Source organism: Mesocricetus auratus, unplaced genomic scaffold (genome assembly GCF_017639785.1).
Source record: "Mesocricetus auratus isolate SY011 unplaced genomic scaffold, BCM_Maur_2.0 Super-Scaffold_100003, whole genome shotgun sequence".
NCBI lineage: Eukaryota > Metazoa > Chordata > Mammalia > Rodentia > Cricetidae > Mesocricetus > Mesocricetus auratus.
The window spans coordinates 1276594-1292297 of NW_024429188.1; the positions used below are offsets into that span (position 1 = coordinate 1276594).

The following is a 15704-nucleotide window of genomic DNA, read 5'->3' on the forward strand; positions in this document are numbered from 1 at the left end:
GTATCTCAGTTTTCTGCTCTAAGGAGAGATGTTCAGAAAAGCCTGCTGACAGGGTGCATCCTTAGGAGTGTTTGTGGGAGTATAAAGCACACAGCATCCAGTCTTATTTACTCTGACTAATACATACTTCTGAGGGTCAAAATAAGAGTAGGAATGATGCAGCAGTCTATTTTTAATAATATATGGCACATTATTATAAAGGGTCAAATAAGGGTCACTATTATTCTTCAAGCAAAAAGCATGTCTCATCATGAATAATCCAATCACCTCCTGACTGAGTGGTATGTTTGAGGTTCTGCTGAGTAAATAGATAGCTCTGAAATCTCCCAGGATGGATATGAGCTCTTATCTCATTGTCAAGCAGGTGGGCAAACATGCAAACACATTAACTGAGCTAAAAACTGATGATGGCTGTGGCATAAAGCAAAGACAGGAGACTCCAGGAAAACGGACAGAAACAAAATGGAGACATTTACTAACACTCTGAAGGGTAAGGAAGATTATTAACTGTCCTGTGGTGACACCTACCTTTGAGTGCACCATGTAAGTGAAATATTACCAATATGGAGCCTGGAAAGAGCTGGGCTTTTCTGTTTTGTTTGGTTTGGTGTTTCTGCCACAACCTGGATGGAAACTGGCTTTGCTATTTACTGCTTTGCTACTTAGTTTCTTTCTTTCTTTCTTTCTTTCTTTCTTTCTTTCTTTCTTTCTTTCTTTCTTTCTTTCTTTCTTTCTTTCCTTCCTTCCTTCCTTTCTTTAGGATTAAAGGCAGGAGCCACCACTGCCTGATTGCCACTTAATTTCTTAAATTCTTTCCTTCAGTTCTTTATCTGGAAGAGAGGGATTTCAAGAACTACATTGAAAGTCTTAGGGAAATTATATGTGCAAAAGCCTGCTGCACAGATGACATTGTTTCTCTCATATGTGGAACCCAGATTTAAGTGTGTGTGTGTGTGTGTGTGTGTGTGTAAACTAAAAAGGGGACTGTGGTGTGGGAGGAAAATATCTTAAAGAAGGTGATAGAGGAGAAATGGAGAGGACAATGAAATACATATGACAAGAAAGCAGAAGGGGGCATTTATGGGGAGGGGGTCCAGGAAGAGTAGGGTAAATAGAAATTCATATCTCTATACCCATAGCTTAGTGTGGCTCTCAGACCTCACCAGAGAAATGTCTTTGCGTTGCTGACAGTGGTTAACACCGAAACTCATAACCGGCCAAAGTACAGAGAATAAATGTCTGTGTATTGCAGAGTCACATACTGGACATCTAATTACCACCCTGCTAAACGCTCAGACCACTGAGGAAGAAAATGGCAGAAAGAGGGTAAGAGTCAGAGGCTAGGCCTGGAATGACACAGTGTTTTCTGGATATGATAGGACCAGTGTACTCATGAACTCACAGCAGTTGTGGTTGTCTAAACAGAATCAAGCCAGTCAACATTCCAGCAGGGGATGGGGGTCAGGCTCCAGATGTCCAACCCCTAACTGGAGCACTTGACTGTTGATGCCTTTCAAGGGGAGGGAGATGCAGTTTTCTTTAAGGATGTAAGTTAACCACACTCATCTGATGGCCCCCACCTATGAGTATACATGAAGCAAAGCTTGAACTCAGTGGGTTATTATTTTTAAAAAGAGGACATGAAGTTGGGGAGTAGGCAGATGTGACTGGACATGTTAAGAGCCAGGAGGAGGGGTGGGGAGTGCGTATGGCTAAAATACATAGTATGAAGATGATGATAATTAAAATCCAGGTAGTGGTGGCACACACCTTTAATCCCAGAGCTCGGGAGGCAAAGGCAGGCAGATCTCTATGAATTCAAGGCCAGCCTGGTCTACAGAGAGAGTTGCAAGACAGGTTCCAAAGCTGCACAGAGAAATCATGTCTTGAAATACCACACCTCACACAAAACAACAGCAGCAGCAACAACAAAAAAACCCAAAATGCATTGTCTTAAAATCTTAAAGCATTAATAAAAATGTTTTTAAAAGAAGTAGGCAGGGAGAGAGATTGGGAAGTGGGAGACAGGGACAAATAGCAAAGTATAATGACATACACATATGAAAAAGTCCTAATGAAACCATTATGTTGCATATTAACTTGAAAGTTAATTTAAAATAAAAATAATGGACACCATCAAGATGTCTACCTATGTCCCCAGTGTGACACTCTAAAAAGTAAGAAGATTTCAATGTTGTCCCTATGATGGCCATTAGTCTTGCACAATTCCTGGCAACCAGTCAGTGTTAGTATTCATTAAAGCTTGTAGGGGAATTAGAAGCAAGCTCGAGCCTCTTCCATTTAACAGTTGAAAGCGTTGGACTTGGAGGTTCCTTGTCACAGTGATATTCACTATTTCTATAGAAACGGATTTATTTCTCTATCAATGGTCTTTATGCAGAAAGTTTCATTTTTTAGATTGTGACCATTACTGTGGTGTTTTTACATTCACCACCTTTCCTGTGTGTACATGCATGTACATATGTGGAAGTCAGCGGCCAACCTAGGGGAGTCAATCCTCTCCTTCCACTATGTGGGTCCTAGGGACCAAATTCAAGCCATCAGAATTGGCAGTAAGTGGCCTCATCTGCTGAGCCATAGCACCAACATAATTACCATATTTGTTAAGTGCATCTTTGAGCTGCATATACATAGGGATCAGGTAAATATGGTTGTTTACAGAAGATTAGATGACACAGAAAATACATATATCATTTTGTACCCAATAGACTTGACATGATATTAGAAAGTGTTGACTATCATAAATATAATTGAGTAACAAATGAAGGGTCATGTTTGTAAAAATAATTGAATGTTCTCAGAAAAGTTTTATATAGTTCTTGTTACAAAAAGCAAGACAGTGGACTATCACTCAGCAATAATGCACTACAGCCTGGAGCAATAGCTCCCTTAGTAAAGTACCGGTTGTGCAAGTGTGAGGATCTGAGTTTGAAACTCCAGAACCCAGCTAAAGCCAAGGGTTGTAGCTTACATCTGTAATCCCAAATGGGAAACAAAGACAGAAGACTTCCCAGAAGTTCCAGGGGCTGTAAGCCTCGTACATACAGTGGCAAAAAGACATTATCTCAAGCAAGGTTGAAGGTAAGGACCAATACCTAAGGCTGTCTGTTCTCTGACCTACACAAACATGCCACAGGACATGCATACCTACATTCATACACATGAACACATACACATATAGGCACATGACATTATCTAAGTGTTTACTTTTTATGTTTCTTTTTGAGGTTGCTTTTATTCCATTTAAAAAAAAATTTTTATTTCACTTTACATTCCAACCACAGTTCTCCCTCCCACCTCTCCTAAACACAGTACTAATGTACGAAATTTCATATATTAGTACTGTATTTACATTATTTACACCTCTCCTCCTTTTCTACTTCCTCTCAAATTAGTAATCTATTATTGTTATGCACACACATATATATCAACACATATGCAGAAGCCTACTGAACCCACATATTGTTGCTTATATGTATATGTGTTTACAGCTGACCATTTGGGATTGGCTAATCCATCAGAGGGGCTCATCCCTGGAGAAAACTGCATTTCCCTCTCTCAGAAGGTCATGATTGCCTGAAACTCTTCATTTACGTGTGGGGCCTTGTGAGATTTGTCTCATCTAATCTGACAAGTTGACTGGTGTGGTTGTTATGCTGGTCTTGTTTAAGCGATCATATTGTTGAGATTTCCTGGGTACACCTTCCCTGTCATGTCCAGAGGACAGTAGCTCATAGCAAATATCCTGCTTGTCTTTTACATTCTTTCTATCCTGCTTCCATGATTTTCCTTGAGCCTTAGGTGTAGAAACCATGTTGTAGATATCAGTTGGGTTTGGGCACTCTGTGGTCTGCTGTTCTCTGCATTTTGACTGGTTTTGGATCATTGCAATAGGCTCTGTTGCAAAAAGAAACTTCTTTGATGATGTGTAATGGCTATGCTTATCTGTGGCATAAATATTTAGAAATTATATTGGTTTGTGTAAATGGCAGGAATAGGTTCTATGACCACTCTAGCCAAGGGTAGTTGGCTACGTTTACAGTACCCACCTTTCTACTGAGTGGGCCTTAAATTCAACTAGTCTAAAAACCAACAACTGTTGGCTACCTACAAGATACTGATGCGCTATTTCCCTACTGGGGGTATCACATTGGTCATTGTTGTGGTTTGTAGCCTTCACAGCTAGGTAAAACTGATAATTTCTTTTCTCCCTTGGCAGCTTGAGAACTAGTCCCCAGGAAGGAGGCTTCTAGACCAATCCCTCCAGGCTCTGAAGATACATAATCTTTTTAGTGTGTGTGTGTGTGTGTGTGTGTGTGTGTGTGTGTGTGTGTGTGTATAAACATCATGTAGAGTGAGGACACACATACCGAGATGGACTTGGGGATGTGGTTAGAGGACAACCCTGTGAAGTCTGTTCTTTTCTAACTTCACATGGTTTCTGGAGATAGAATTCATGTTGTCAGGCTTATACAGCATGTGCCTCACCACTAAGCCATCTCAACAGCTCAAATGCATTTTTAAAAAACTGTTAATTTATGCACTAATGAAACTATGTATTGCATGCCTTTTGTTAAGTTACAAAGTTCTGAATATAGGAAAAATTCAGTGGGTGTCATATATCAGGTTGGGGGACATGGCAAAACCATGAAAGAATTGTATAAGGGAGTATTTTGGGATGTTGTAGCTACTCTATATCTTGATTGTAATGATAGTAACATAAATCTATATGTGTGTAAAAATCAGATTCAATCCTAAAAAAATGTCAACCTGACCTTAAAAACTTAAAAGTTCTTAACCACTAAGAGAGATATGCGTGGTACCTTGGAGAAGGAGAATGGGTCAGGATTGCCTGAGAGCATTGGGAGCATGGGGGGAGGGGAAAGGGAGCAGGGAGAAAGAGTAAGGGAGAAGAGGAGAGGAGAGGAGGACATGCAGGAGCAGGAAGGTTGAGTCAGGGGACAAATAGAGTCAGATGAGAGATACCATAATAGAGAGAGTCATTATAGGTTTGAAGAGAGATCTGGTACCAGTGAGATTTCCAGAGATCCACAAGGATGACACCAACTGACAATCTAAGCAATAGAGGAGAGGCTACCTTAAAAGTCCTTCCCCAATAATGAGATTGACGACTACCTTGTATGCCATCCTAGAGCCTTCATCCAGTGGATGGTAGAAGCAGAAGCAGACACCCACAGCTAAGCACTGAACTGAACTCCTGGAACCCTTTTGCAGAGAGGGAGGAGTGATGAGCAAAGGGGTCAAGACCAGGTTGGTGAAACCCACAGAAACAGCTGACCTGAACAAGGGGCAGCTCATGGACCCCAGACTGATGACTGAGAAGCCAGCATGGGACTTATCCAGTCCCCCTTAACTTGAGTGTCAGTAAGGAGGCCTTGGAAATCTATGGGGCCTCGGGTAATAGGTAAGTATTTATCCCTGGCATACAAATGGACTTTGGGAGCCCATTCCACATGGAGGGATGCTCTCTCATCCTGGACACATGGGGGAGGGCCTAGGCCCTGCCTGGGATGATATGACAGACTTTGGAGATCCTCCCCATGGAGGGCCTCACTCTCCCTGGGGAGTATAGTGGAGATTGGGTAGGGGTTGAGGGGTTGATGGGTGGCAGGGGGAGGGAGCTGGGATTGATATGTGAAGCATGCTTATTTCTAATTTAAATTTTAAAAAGCTAAAATAAATTTTGAGGATAACTGACCATTTTCTGCTTGGATTTGAGGTCTGCTTCACTGGAAGGAACTCATGTCTGATGGTGTAACCCTGGCTTAAAGCAGATGGCTATGGAGGTCACAGGCCACCAGGGAAAATCTAGTATTATTCATTTGCTAAATGAGTGTGTAGTCAAGCTACCTTCTAAATCCTTATATCTGTACCTATAGATTAGTGCTGCTGTGCCTTAGGTAGAGATGCTTCTTTTTACAGTGTGTGACGGTGAATGCTGACTCATAATTGGTCAAAATGGTGAGAATAAGTAACTGTTGAGTGCTCACCCTTAAAAGGGAAATCTATATAACTTCTTCCAAGGCCCAGGAAACATCATAGAGGACAAGGTGTAAAAGAGGTAAATGCTGGAAGATGGAAGGGAATGCTATGAAATGCTATTTTCTGGATATGGTATGGCTTTTGCAATCATGTACACAGTAGCTATGGTTACTTACACAAGGTGGAGCTCTTCAACATTCTATCATGGACAGGTGAAGGGCTTGTGATGGCCCCGCCCCTGACTGAGGAGCTACTGGGAGTTAATGGTTTCTAGAGAAGGGAGGGTAACTTTGTTTTGTGATATAGACACTAGAAAATTGTCCATGCTCCAGCAAATAACCTACCCATGCTAGATGAGCAGCCGTAACTGACCACACACGCGCACACACACACACACACACACACACACACACACACACACACACACACACACGGAAGAGTGATAAGAAGCAGGAGCAGGAGGGAAATAAGAGAAGGGGTTGTGAGAAGGGAAAAGATCCTTCTGGTTTGCTTTGTTTTGAGTCCTTCTCGGTTTTTAAATTTTCATTTTCACATTTATTTGTTTTGTTTTATGTGTGTCTGTGTGCACATGTGTGTAGGGGTGAGCCCAAAAAACTCTTCACTCCCATAAGGGCAGAGATAGGGAAATTTAGCACAGGTGAGGATAAAAGGAAGTGAAAGAAAAAAGGAAGCTCTCTTTTCCTCTGGAAGCCTTTCCCTACTGTTGGTATCACAGGATAATTTACACCTGTTAATGTTAGTTTTCAATTATTTTAGGGTTGGGATTGGAAAGAGGTGTTCAGATTTGGGCATACCTTTCAGACAAGTTTAGAATTTAGATGGGATAGATATGTTTAGCTTAGGATATAAGTAGATTATAACTTACTTATCACCCTCTATGTACATATGTTGTATATGTTTGAGTTTGTATCAAATTTAAATCTTCTATTTAGGCTAAAAGGGGAATTGTAGGGGTGAGCCCACAAAACTCTTCATGCCCATAAGGGCAGAGATAGGGAAACAGCACAGGTGAGGATAAAAGGAAGTGAAAGGAAAAAGGAAGCTCTCTTTTCCTCTGGAAGCCTGCCACGCTTTCCGTCCCCGCAGCTTGTGTGTAAATAAATATATTTCATATTGCATTGGCCTCCCGTTTCACATGTGTATCTGCGTCAGTGCACATGTGAGTATAAAGGGCATCAAAGGATAACCTGCGGGAGTATGCTCTCTCCTTCCACCATGTGAATTCCAGAATGTCAGTTAGCCCTCTTCCTACTGAGACATCTCATGGGTGTTTGTTTTGTTTTTGAGGTTCTCATGAAGCCCAGGCTGGCCTCAAGTTCATGATCTTCCTGCCTTCCTCTCTCAAGGACTGGGATTACAGATATCTCACCACCACATTTGGCTGGAAGAAGATATTTTAAGGGAGGGATGAGGAAGGAGAAACAGAAGGTAACAGAACTTCATGACTTCAAAGCAACGGGTGGCAATTAAGAGGAAAGGAAGGGAACCAACCAGAGGGAAATGGTGGGCCTGGAAACGCATCGGGAGGGGATGTGGAGAAGAACAAGTAGGTGTGAAATTGCCATAATGAATCCATCATGCTGCACACTAACTGAAAATTTTACTTTCAAAAGGGTCAGAAAGATGGCCCGGTGATTAAAAACACTAGCTGTGAAAGTCTGACAACCCTAGTTGTCACATAAAGGTAGAAAGAGAGATCTGACTCCACAAAATTGTCCTCTGATCTCCACATGTGTGCCATGGTATGAGTGTGCCTACACAAATCATACACACAAACACACTAGTAATAATAAATATAAAATACATTAGTAATGGTCAATGAACAAAATGTATTAATAAAAATAGATTAAAAAGAAAAATATTTTCTATTTATTTAAAAGTAAAAACATGTTCTTGTCACTTGATTTTTTATAGACCCAAGCTGCAAATGGTTAAAAATACTCATCCATGCGTGACTGATTAAAAAAAGTATATCATGTCTATATATTGATGTGTCATTCATGAAAAAAAAAACAAAAGAAAAACGATGAGTGAAATCATTCATACAAGGAAAAGGAGAGTGATTATCAATCTGGGTGTGGGAGTTTATGCCTTTCATCTCAGCAGTTTGGAGTCTGAGACAGAAAGATCACCCCTCAAAGCCAGGACTATTAGCAAAATTACATCTTGTTTTGGTTTTTGTAAATCACTACGTACTGGCCAAAGGAAGAAACACATATGAGAATGTGAAAAAAGAGGAAGAAACACTGGCAGGAGTATAAAGTGGTGTAGACACTTTGCAAATCAGTATGCACATTCCTCAAGAGAATTAAAGTGGAATCACATATGAACCAGCTACAGCACTTGTGGCACTGACCTTAAGGACTCTACATCCTGACACAGAGATACTTGCCCTGTTTCTTGTTCATTGCAGTTTGATATGCACCAGGAGAGGAGCAGATAAAGAAAATTTGCTACACACACAATGGAATTCTACTCAGCAATAAAGAAGAATGAAATGATGATATTTTTCAAGAAAATGATTGAAACTGGAGATCATTAGGTTAAACAAAATAAGACAAAGAAAAATAAATGCCACTTTAGTTTTCTGTCATATGCAAAACCTAAATGTAAATGTGTATGTACATATATATGCATATATATGCAAATGAAAGCAGAGAAAGGATTATGAGAAGGAAGGTATCTAAAGGGAGGGATGAGTATGGAATAAGAGGAGACAATGTATGGCATGAAAGGAGGAAAAAGTGTTTCAGGAGGAAGAGGAAAGCAAGAGGGAGGGGAGGAGTGGGTAACAAAGTTGGGGGCGTGCAATAACAACTAATGAAAAAAAGAGGCCATGGATTTGAAGAAAAGCAAAGAGGGGGTATATGGGAGGGTGTGGAGGGAGGAAAGGGAAGGGAGAAATGTAATTATATTATAATCTCAAAAATTAAAAAAACAAAGACTGAGGGGCTAGAGAGATGACTCAGAGGTTAAGAGCACTGGCTGCTCTTCCAGAGGTCCTGAGTTCAATTCCCAGCAACCACATGGTGACTCACAACCATCTGTAATGAGATCTGGTGCCCTGCAGGATTATATGCAAACAGAACAATGTATACATAATAAATAAATCTGAAAAAACCAAAGATTGAAATATTAAAAGAAAAAAGAACAAAATATAATGGCACATATTTATGAAGCTGTGCCAACTAAACTATGAACCCCATTACTTTTTACGGTAATTGAAGACAATTTAAAAATTCTAAAAGCTAGGAAAGCACTTACTGTTTGAATTTATTTCTATAAATGACAGGAAATGTAATATAATTTCTTGTGATAGGAAGCTGATAACTGTGCCTAGGATGGAGGAGATGTGGAGAAAAGCAACAAGGGAAACAGCTACAACAGAGTTGGAAGAAATTTGAGCATGAATAATACAACGATTGGGCTGTTGAGATGGCTCAGTGGGTTGAGTAAAGATGCTTGCCTCCAAGCCTGAAAAACAGAATGCAGTACCCATGTACCACATAATGGAAGAAAAAAACTACTTCTGAGGGTTAATCTTTGGCCTCATTAGCATGCCACAGCATGTGTGCACCCCCAACTAAACAACTGTAATAAAAATATTCTAAAAGAAGGCAACAATTATCTTATTTCTAGTAACAGTTACACAATAAGTTAAAACGTATCAAACTGTACAATTTTAGTATGTGTACCTTATTTATGCTAATCACACATAAAAATAACAAAAAAGAAGCTGTGCTAGTTTACCCACCAGATTACTAACATATTATACGCTTAGGTTAGGGAAGATGAAGATGTGGTGGAAAACATACTCTCCATTCACTGCTGCTGATGCATACTAAGAAAAGATACAACTATTGAAGGAAAAAAGCCTGGGTACTTGCATCATGATTTACTTGTACAAAACCACTCAAAAACACTAATTCCGTACATGTACAAATAAGTTGATAAGTGCACAAACGTGTATGAAATGCTACTTTTAAAAGTTATCAAATATGTCTAGCAATGGAGATGTAGTACAATAAATTATGGCATGACTATACAGTGTATATAATATAAACTAAAAATTCTATGTATGCCTGCAGATTGTCGTGTCACACTGATAAAAAAATTAAAATCTGGCCCATAGAATAGTTTCCAATCACTGAATCCCCTATGGTCTGTTCATTTTGGCTTCCAGTTCCTCAAACATCTATTTGTACACAACCTTTTTCCTTTGCATAACTCCCATTAAGCATTAAAGTTGCAGCCCAATGTTGACTTATTTATTTAGATATACCCTTCCTGCTCACATTCAATTAAATCTGATAACTCCTACTTCATGCTTGGATGTCTCATCCATGGTTCTGCTAGTCAGAACCAGAATCTTTTACACTAGGCTTTTTTTAATGCTAAACTTTTAAACTGTTTTCACTAACAGACTTTGAACTCATTCTCAAAACTCCAATGAGTTTGGATCAATGGCTAACACATAATAGATGTTATATAAATATGGGTCTCACATAACTAAAAATTTTGACCCAGAGTTATTGTTGTCATTAATTAATTCTGGACTACTTTATAATAGCTAATTTAATCCTTCCCAAAGGAAACTACCTGACAAGTATAGTCTCCATGATTTCATAGATAGTTCAGCAATGTCCTAAGGATTTTAATCTCATATATGGTGGAATATGGAACTGAGCCCAAGAAATCTCTCTTTGGAGCCCATGACTTCAAACCTGTATATGACTGCTTTCCTCTAGATAAACAACCAGGAAGCCCTCTGGGAATCAGTTTTCATGGCTTTAGCAGAAAAGGCCTAAAGACTAAGCTCTATTCCCACGTACTTCTCAGGGAAAGCTAGATGGGAGTTGAGGCCCTATGTTGTACATTATTTATCTGCTCTATTGTGCTGTGCAGAGTTGCAATGTCCTTATGGAGTAAAACAATGATTCAATTAAGTAAAGACAAGGGGAAATGGTATCCTTCCCTCCATCCACTGGTGTGGCAGAAGGGAGTACAGCATTAAATATATCCCAAATTGCTTTACCAAGTAGGAAATATTAATGTATTTTGCCTATAAAAGGAAACATCAGTAAGAACGTGAATTTTGGAAATTACATTCTTGTATGTACTGTCAAAATTAGAAAGACAATATCCAAAGTTTTAGTAATCTACATATACTGAATTATAAATATGTTAAGGAATGAATAAATATATAATAAATCCGAAGTCAAAGGGACATTCTCTAATTGTTCAGGAAACAATGGCGAAAAAGAGGAATAAAGATTGTAAGAGCCAAAGGATCAGGGACTTTGCTGTGAGACTGTGTCTCCTAGTAATCTCAGAACCACCCCCATAAAGTTTTACCAACATGACAGCCCAGACACTGATCAAGGACGACACCAATTAACTTGGCAAAGTGGGGGGGGGGTTCCATTTCCATGAAGTTTCAACCCTATACAAAGAACGACAGTCAACTAAGAATAGCTGGGAGCAGAAGAAACAGTATTCCCCAGTGAATACTGTAGAAACTGACAGCAAGTTGGACAATGGCAGAGAGATCATCTTTTACTGCACAGAACAAGTCAGAGGACTAGGATACTGAATCAACTCATCAAGGGTTTGGAATTATTAAAAACTAGCCCACAATCATGTGCCCGGCTGATTTCAGTGACTGTTTCTCTCTAGCAGCCATCTCCTTTACACACACACACACACACACACACACACACACACACACACACACACACACACACACACACACACACACAGAGTCTGGGCCTCACTGGGTGAAGTTCTGCTGGCAATGCTGTTGCCAGTGACACACTGCCCCACCACAGAGTTCATTCATTGGATAAAGCCACATCCAATTCCACAAACTCCATCAAAAAGCTGGGAAAAGTCAAAGTCTGTGAGCCCCACAGGCTCATTTCCCCAGTAGGATTACAGACTGAGACTCTGTCAAGCACATGCTTCATCCCTTCTAAACACCACAAAGTATCCATTTGCCCTTTAAGAAATGAAAGCACGGGGGGGGCTGGAGCAATGGCTCAACAGTTAGGAGCACTTGCTGCTTGCTCTTCCAGAGGAACCAAGTTAGGTTGCCAGCACCCACAGCAGGCAGATCGCGACCACCTATAACTCAGTTCCAGGGGATCCCACACCCTCTGCTAGCCCCTCGGGTACAGCACACATGGCATGCACGTCTGCGTGCGTACGCGCACACACACAGATTAAAGCCCATCTCTTAAAAAACCACATGTAAAATCTTTTCCATCACATATTCCTGCAACATGCATTTATTAAATGCCACTCTCACCTGCTGCTGCTTGAAACACACTTAGAGGAAAGCCTGTGCTTGCTATGCACTAAAGGCTTTTCACTGAATTCACACAACTCTCTGTAGCCAGTACTTGAGTTACAGCCACTTTAAAGGGGTGGGGGTGGGGGTGGGGGTGGGGGTGGGGGAGGCAGGCTCTGAGCAAGTTCACGCTTCAAATGACACAAGAAAAGCAGAATGCCTAGCTATGGGGCCTCTCTTGGGGGAGCGAGGACTGACTCATTACTCTTTGGGGCAGGTCAAAATAAACTTCGGCGAGGAAGACGCCTGTGAGCACGCAGGTGGAACTTAGCGCAGAATGGAGGGAGGGCATTCCAGGCAGAGGCATCTGAGCGAGAAGAAGGGGTGGTCAAAGGTCAGAGTGTGCACCGGGGAAAACGAGGCAAGGCAGGTATGCTGGCTCGCTGGCCTAGAAACCTAAGATCCAACTGCACTGGACCATCTCTCTGCTCCCCATTCCCATCCATTGTCTGAAGCCTGCCAGTGGTCTCCCTTCAAATGCCTTTCTGTCTCTCAGTCCCCATGGCAACAGCCTTACAGCTCACTTTCATCCAGCTGCTTCTTATTCTAATTGCTTCCTCTGTGGCCTGCCAGGAAGTATTCAGCCCCTCCGTGAGACTGCGCACATCTAAGTCTGATCTTCTCAGCGCCCCGCTTAATTGCCCAGGCCAACACGCAGCACAGTACAGGCTCTGCACCTCTTGAGCCCCGCTAGAAGCCTTTGCACTCCCGTCTCCTCCCCTCACCCACCGCTTTGGTCATTAAGTCTATTATTCAGGTCCCTCAAGGGCCCGCGAATTAATTAGCCACACATAAACGCCTTCTGAAAAACCGGGCGGGAGAGTGAATGTGCTGCGTAAGCCAAGACAGCCAAGGAGGGCCGGGGTCAGCTGACCCCTTGCAAGACTATGCTCCGCCGCGCCCCTCCCCCACCCCTCTCAGCCCGCCTTTGGTGAGAATGGGGGGGCCTACTGCTTGCCAAACCCTAGGAACCAATGGGATAATGTGTGCACCTGCCTAAAGAATACCGAGATTCTGCTCTCCTGCGCGCAGGACAAATCCCCGTCAACCCTTAGCTGTCTTAACTACCCTTGCGGGACCCAAAATGCAACCCACTCCTTTTCCTTTCGGCTAGCGGAAGTTCCTGTGCGGGATCTTTCCACTTCCTCTTGGGTGTTCGGCGTGTGCGTGGCAAGGGAGGCGGGGCCGACGCTGCTCTGGTTTCTTGCGCGCTTGGCGCTGTGGCGAGTGCGGGCGGCGACTGTTTGCGCAAGTCTCCTTGCCAGGGACAGCGCTTTGTGGCTAAAAGCGATCGCTTCCTTGCTACAAAGACTCCGCTGACGTTAGGCGGCCGTCCCTGCCTAAGATAGCCACTTTACCCCGACGCTGCAGATAGCTTTCCCCAGAACTGCTGCAGGCTTTTTGCGTTTGGCAGGATCCATGCCTCGGGGACGGAAGAGTCGGCGCCGCCGGAACGCAAAGGCAGCAGAAGAGAATCGCAACAATCGCAAGACCCAGGCCTCAGAGGCCTCTAAGACCCCGATGGCGGCTTCTGTGGTCCCGAACACACCCGAAGACTACCTGAGCGGCCCTGAGGAAGACACAAGCACTCCGGAGAAGGCCTCCACTCCCCCTGCAGAGGCTTCGAGCACTACCCCAGTGCAAAAGCCTGTTACCCGGAGCAATTTTCAGGGCACCAAGAAAAGTCTCCTAATGTCCATATTAGCCCTCATCTTCATCATGGGCAACAGCGCCAAGGAGGCTCTGGTGTGGAAAGTGCTGGGGAAGTTAGGGATGCAGCCTGGGAGGCAGCACAGCATTTTTGGAGATCCGAAGAAGGTCGTTACAGAAGAGTTTGTTCGCAGAGGGTATCTCCTTTATAAGCCAGTGCCCCGCAGCAGTCCGGTGGAGTACGAGTTCTTCTGGGGCCCTCGAGCACACGTGGAATCGAGCAAGCTGAAAGTCATGCATTTTGTGGCAAGAGTTCGGAACCGATGCTCCAAAGACTGGCCATGTAACTATGACTGGGATTCAGATGATGATGCAGAGGTTGAGGCTATACTCAATTCAGGTGCTAGGGGTTATTCTACTCCATAGAGAGATCCCAGGCAGAGCCTTAGGAGTGGAAAGGAGAATCCAAAGTACTCAGTGGAGTAGATAGGCAGAGGCCTGAAATCAAAATAATGTGGAGGGTGGGGAGGGCACTGCATTTGGTATTTGTGATCAGTGCTAATTGTTAAACTGCGAAATAGTGTTTGCTATAGATATTGTAATCTTGTATTCATTTTGTAACACTGTTGATTAAGAATCACAATATGTTTAAATATATACTTGAGAAGATGTTTATGTTATTTTTCCTGCCATTGACATTTGCTACAACAGCTGTGCTAACCTTATTAAATGAAGACCTTCTGTCATGTTGTGGAATGTACAGGATTTGTATCACAGAAGGGCTGTTCTTTGAAAGTTTGGAATAACCAGTACAATGTGAGTGAGGGAAAATAACAGACTCGTTCTGTCTTACCTTTGTGTTTGATGTCTTGTAAAGAAACACATCTGTGAATATGCCCACTGCACAAATAGCATAAATAAAAGCATAGTAAATAGGATGTTTTCTTCATTTATTGTCCACCTGTTAAGTGAGGATCAAATTTAGATTCTAGGCACACTCCTTAGACAGCATGTAGCTTCCAAGAAACTTTTAGGCTGTGGGAGGGGGAAAATGGAAATGCAGTAAGGGTTGAAGGGAATGAGCATAGAGCAGTAAGGAGAAGGTAGACAAGCTGATGACATCAGCTGTGAGGAAAAAAAGCAGGAAAAGAGGGTATCATAGGAGGCCTGGAAAAACAAGGAACACTTGGAGAATATAGAAAGCATCATCATAACATCTTATTTGGTATAAGGTATTTCATTGGAATCTTAACACACCTTGAAAGAAAAGCCATTAGCATATATTTGAAAATGTGGTATAGAACTATAAAATAAGGACCACATGGGAATTAATGTTGAGAGGATAACTGGAAAATAGATTGCTGTGGGGACACACAAAGTGAAAAGGAGACAATGAGAAAATTTTGGAGGCTGTGTCGATCTGAGTTCTCAAGGTAATATTGGGGTGTGGGAGTAAATGTGGAGTCACTGACAGCAACATAGAAATTTAGGGAATAAGAAATTCCTCGATGAACTTTTCAGGTGCTGCTGGAGGGAAATAGAGAACAAAGAAGGAGATGAGTGGAAGAGAGGCAGTGCCTCACAGGCTGGCTGTCACAGCTTACGATAAGGCAGCGATAATAACATCATCAATAGCCAGGTGAGCCTGGGACGCTGGGGA

General features: G+C 42.2%; 1 protein-coding gene across 1 annotated transcript; it reads left to right on the plus strand.

Annotated features, from left to right (window-relative positions):
- Nucleotides 1-13434: 13434 nt before the first annotated feature.
- On the plus strand, nucleotides 13435-14982 carry Mageh1 (MAGE family member H1). The gene has a single exon (XM_005086978.4). It carries the CDS (start codon nucleotides 13814-13816, stop codon nucleotides 14468-14470), a length of 657 nt encoding a protein of 218 aa, XP_005087035.1. The 5' UTR covers nucleotides 13435-13813; the 3' UTR covers nucleotides 14471-14982.
- Nucleotides 14983-15704: the final 722 nt, after the last annotated feature.

What these genes read in the sequence shown, in the direction of transcription:
- Mageh1 (XM_005086978.4), top strand. Translation starts at nt 13,814, where the DNA reads ATGCCTCGGGGACGGAAGAGTCGGCGCCGCCGGAACGCAAAGGCAGCA.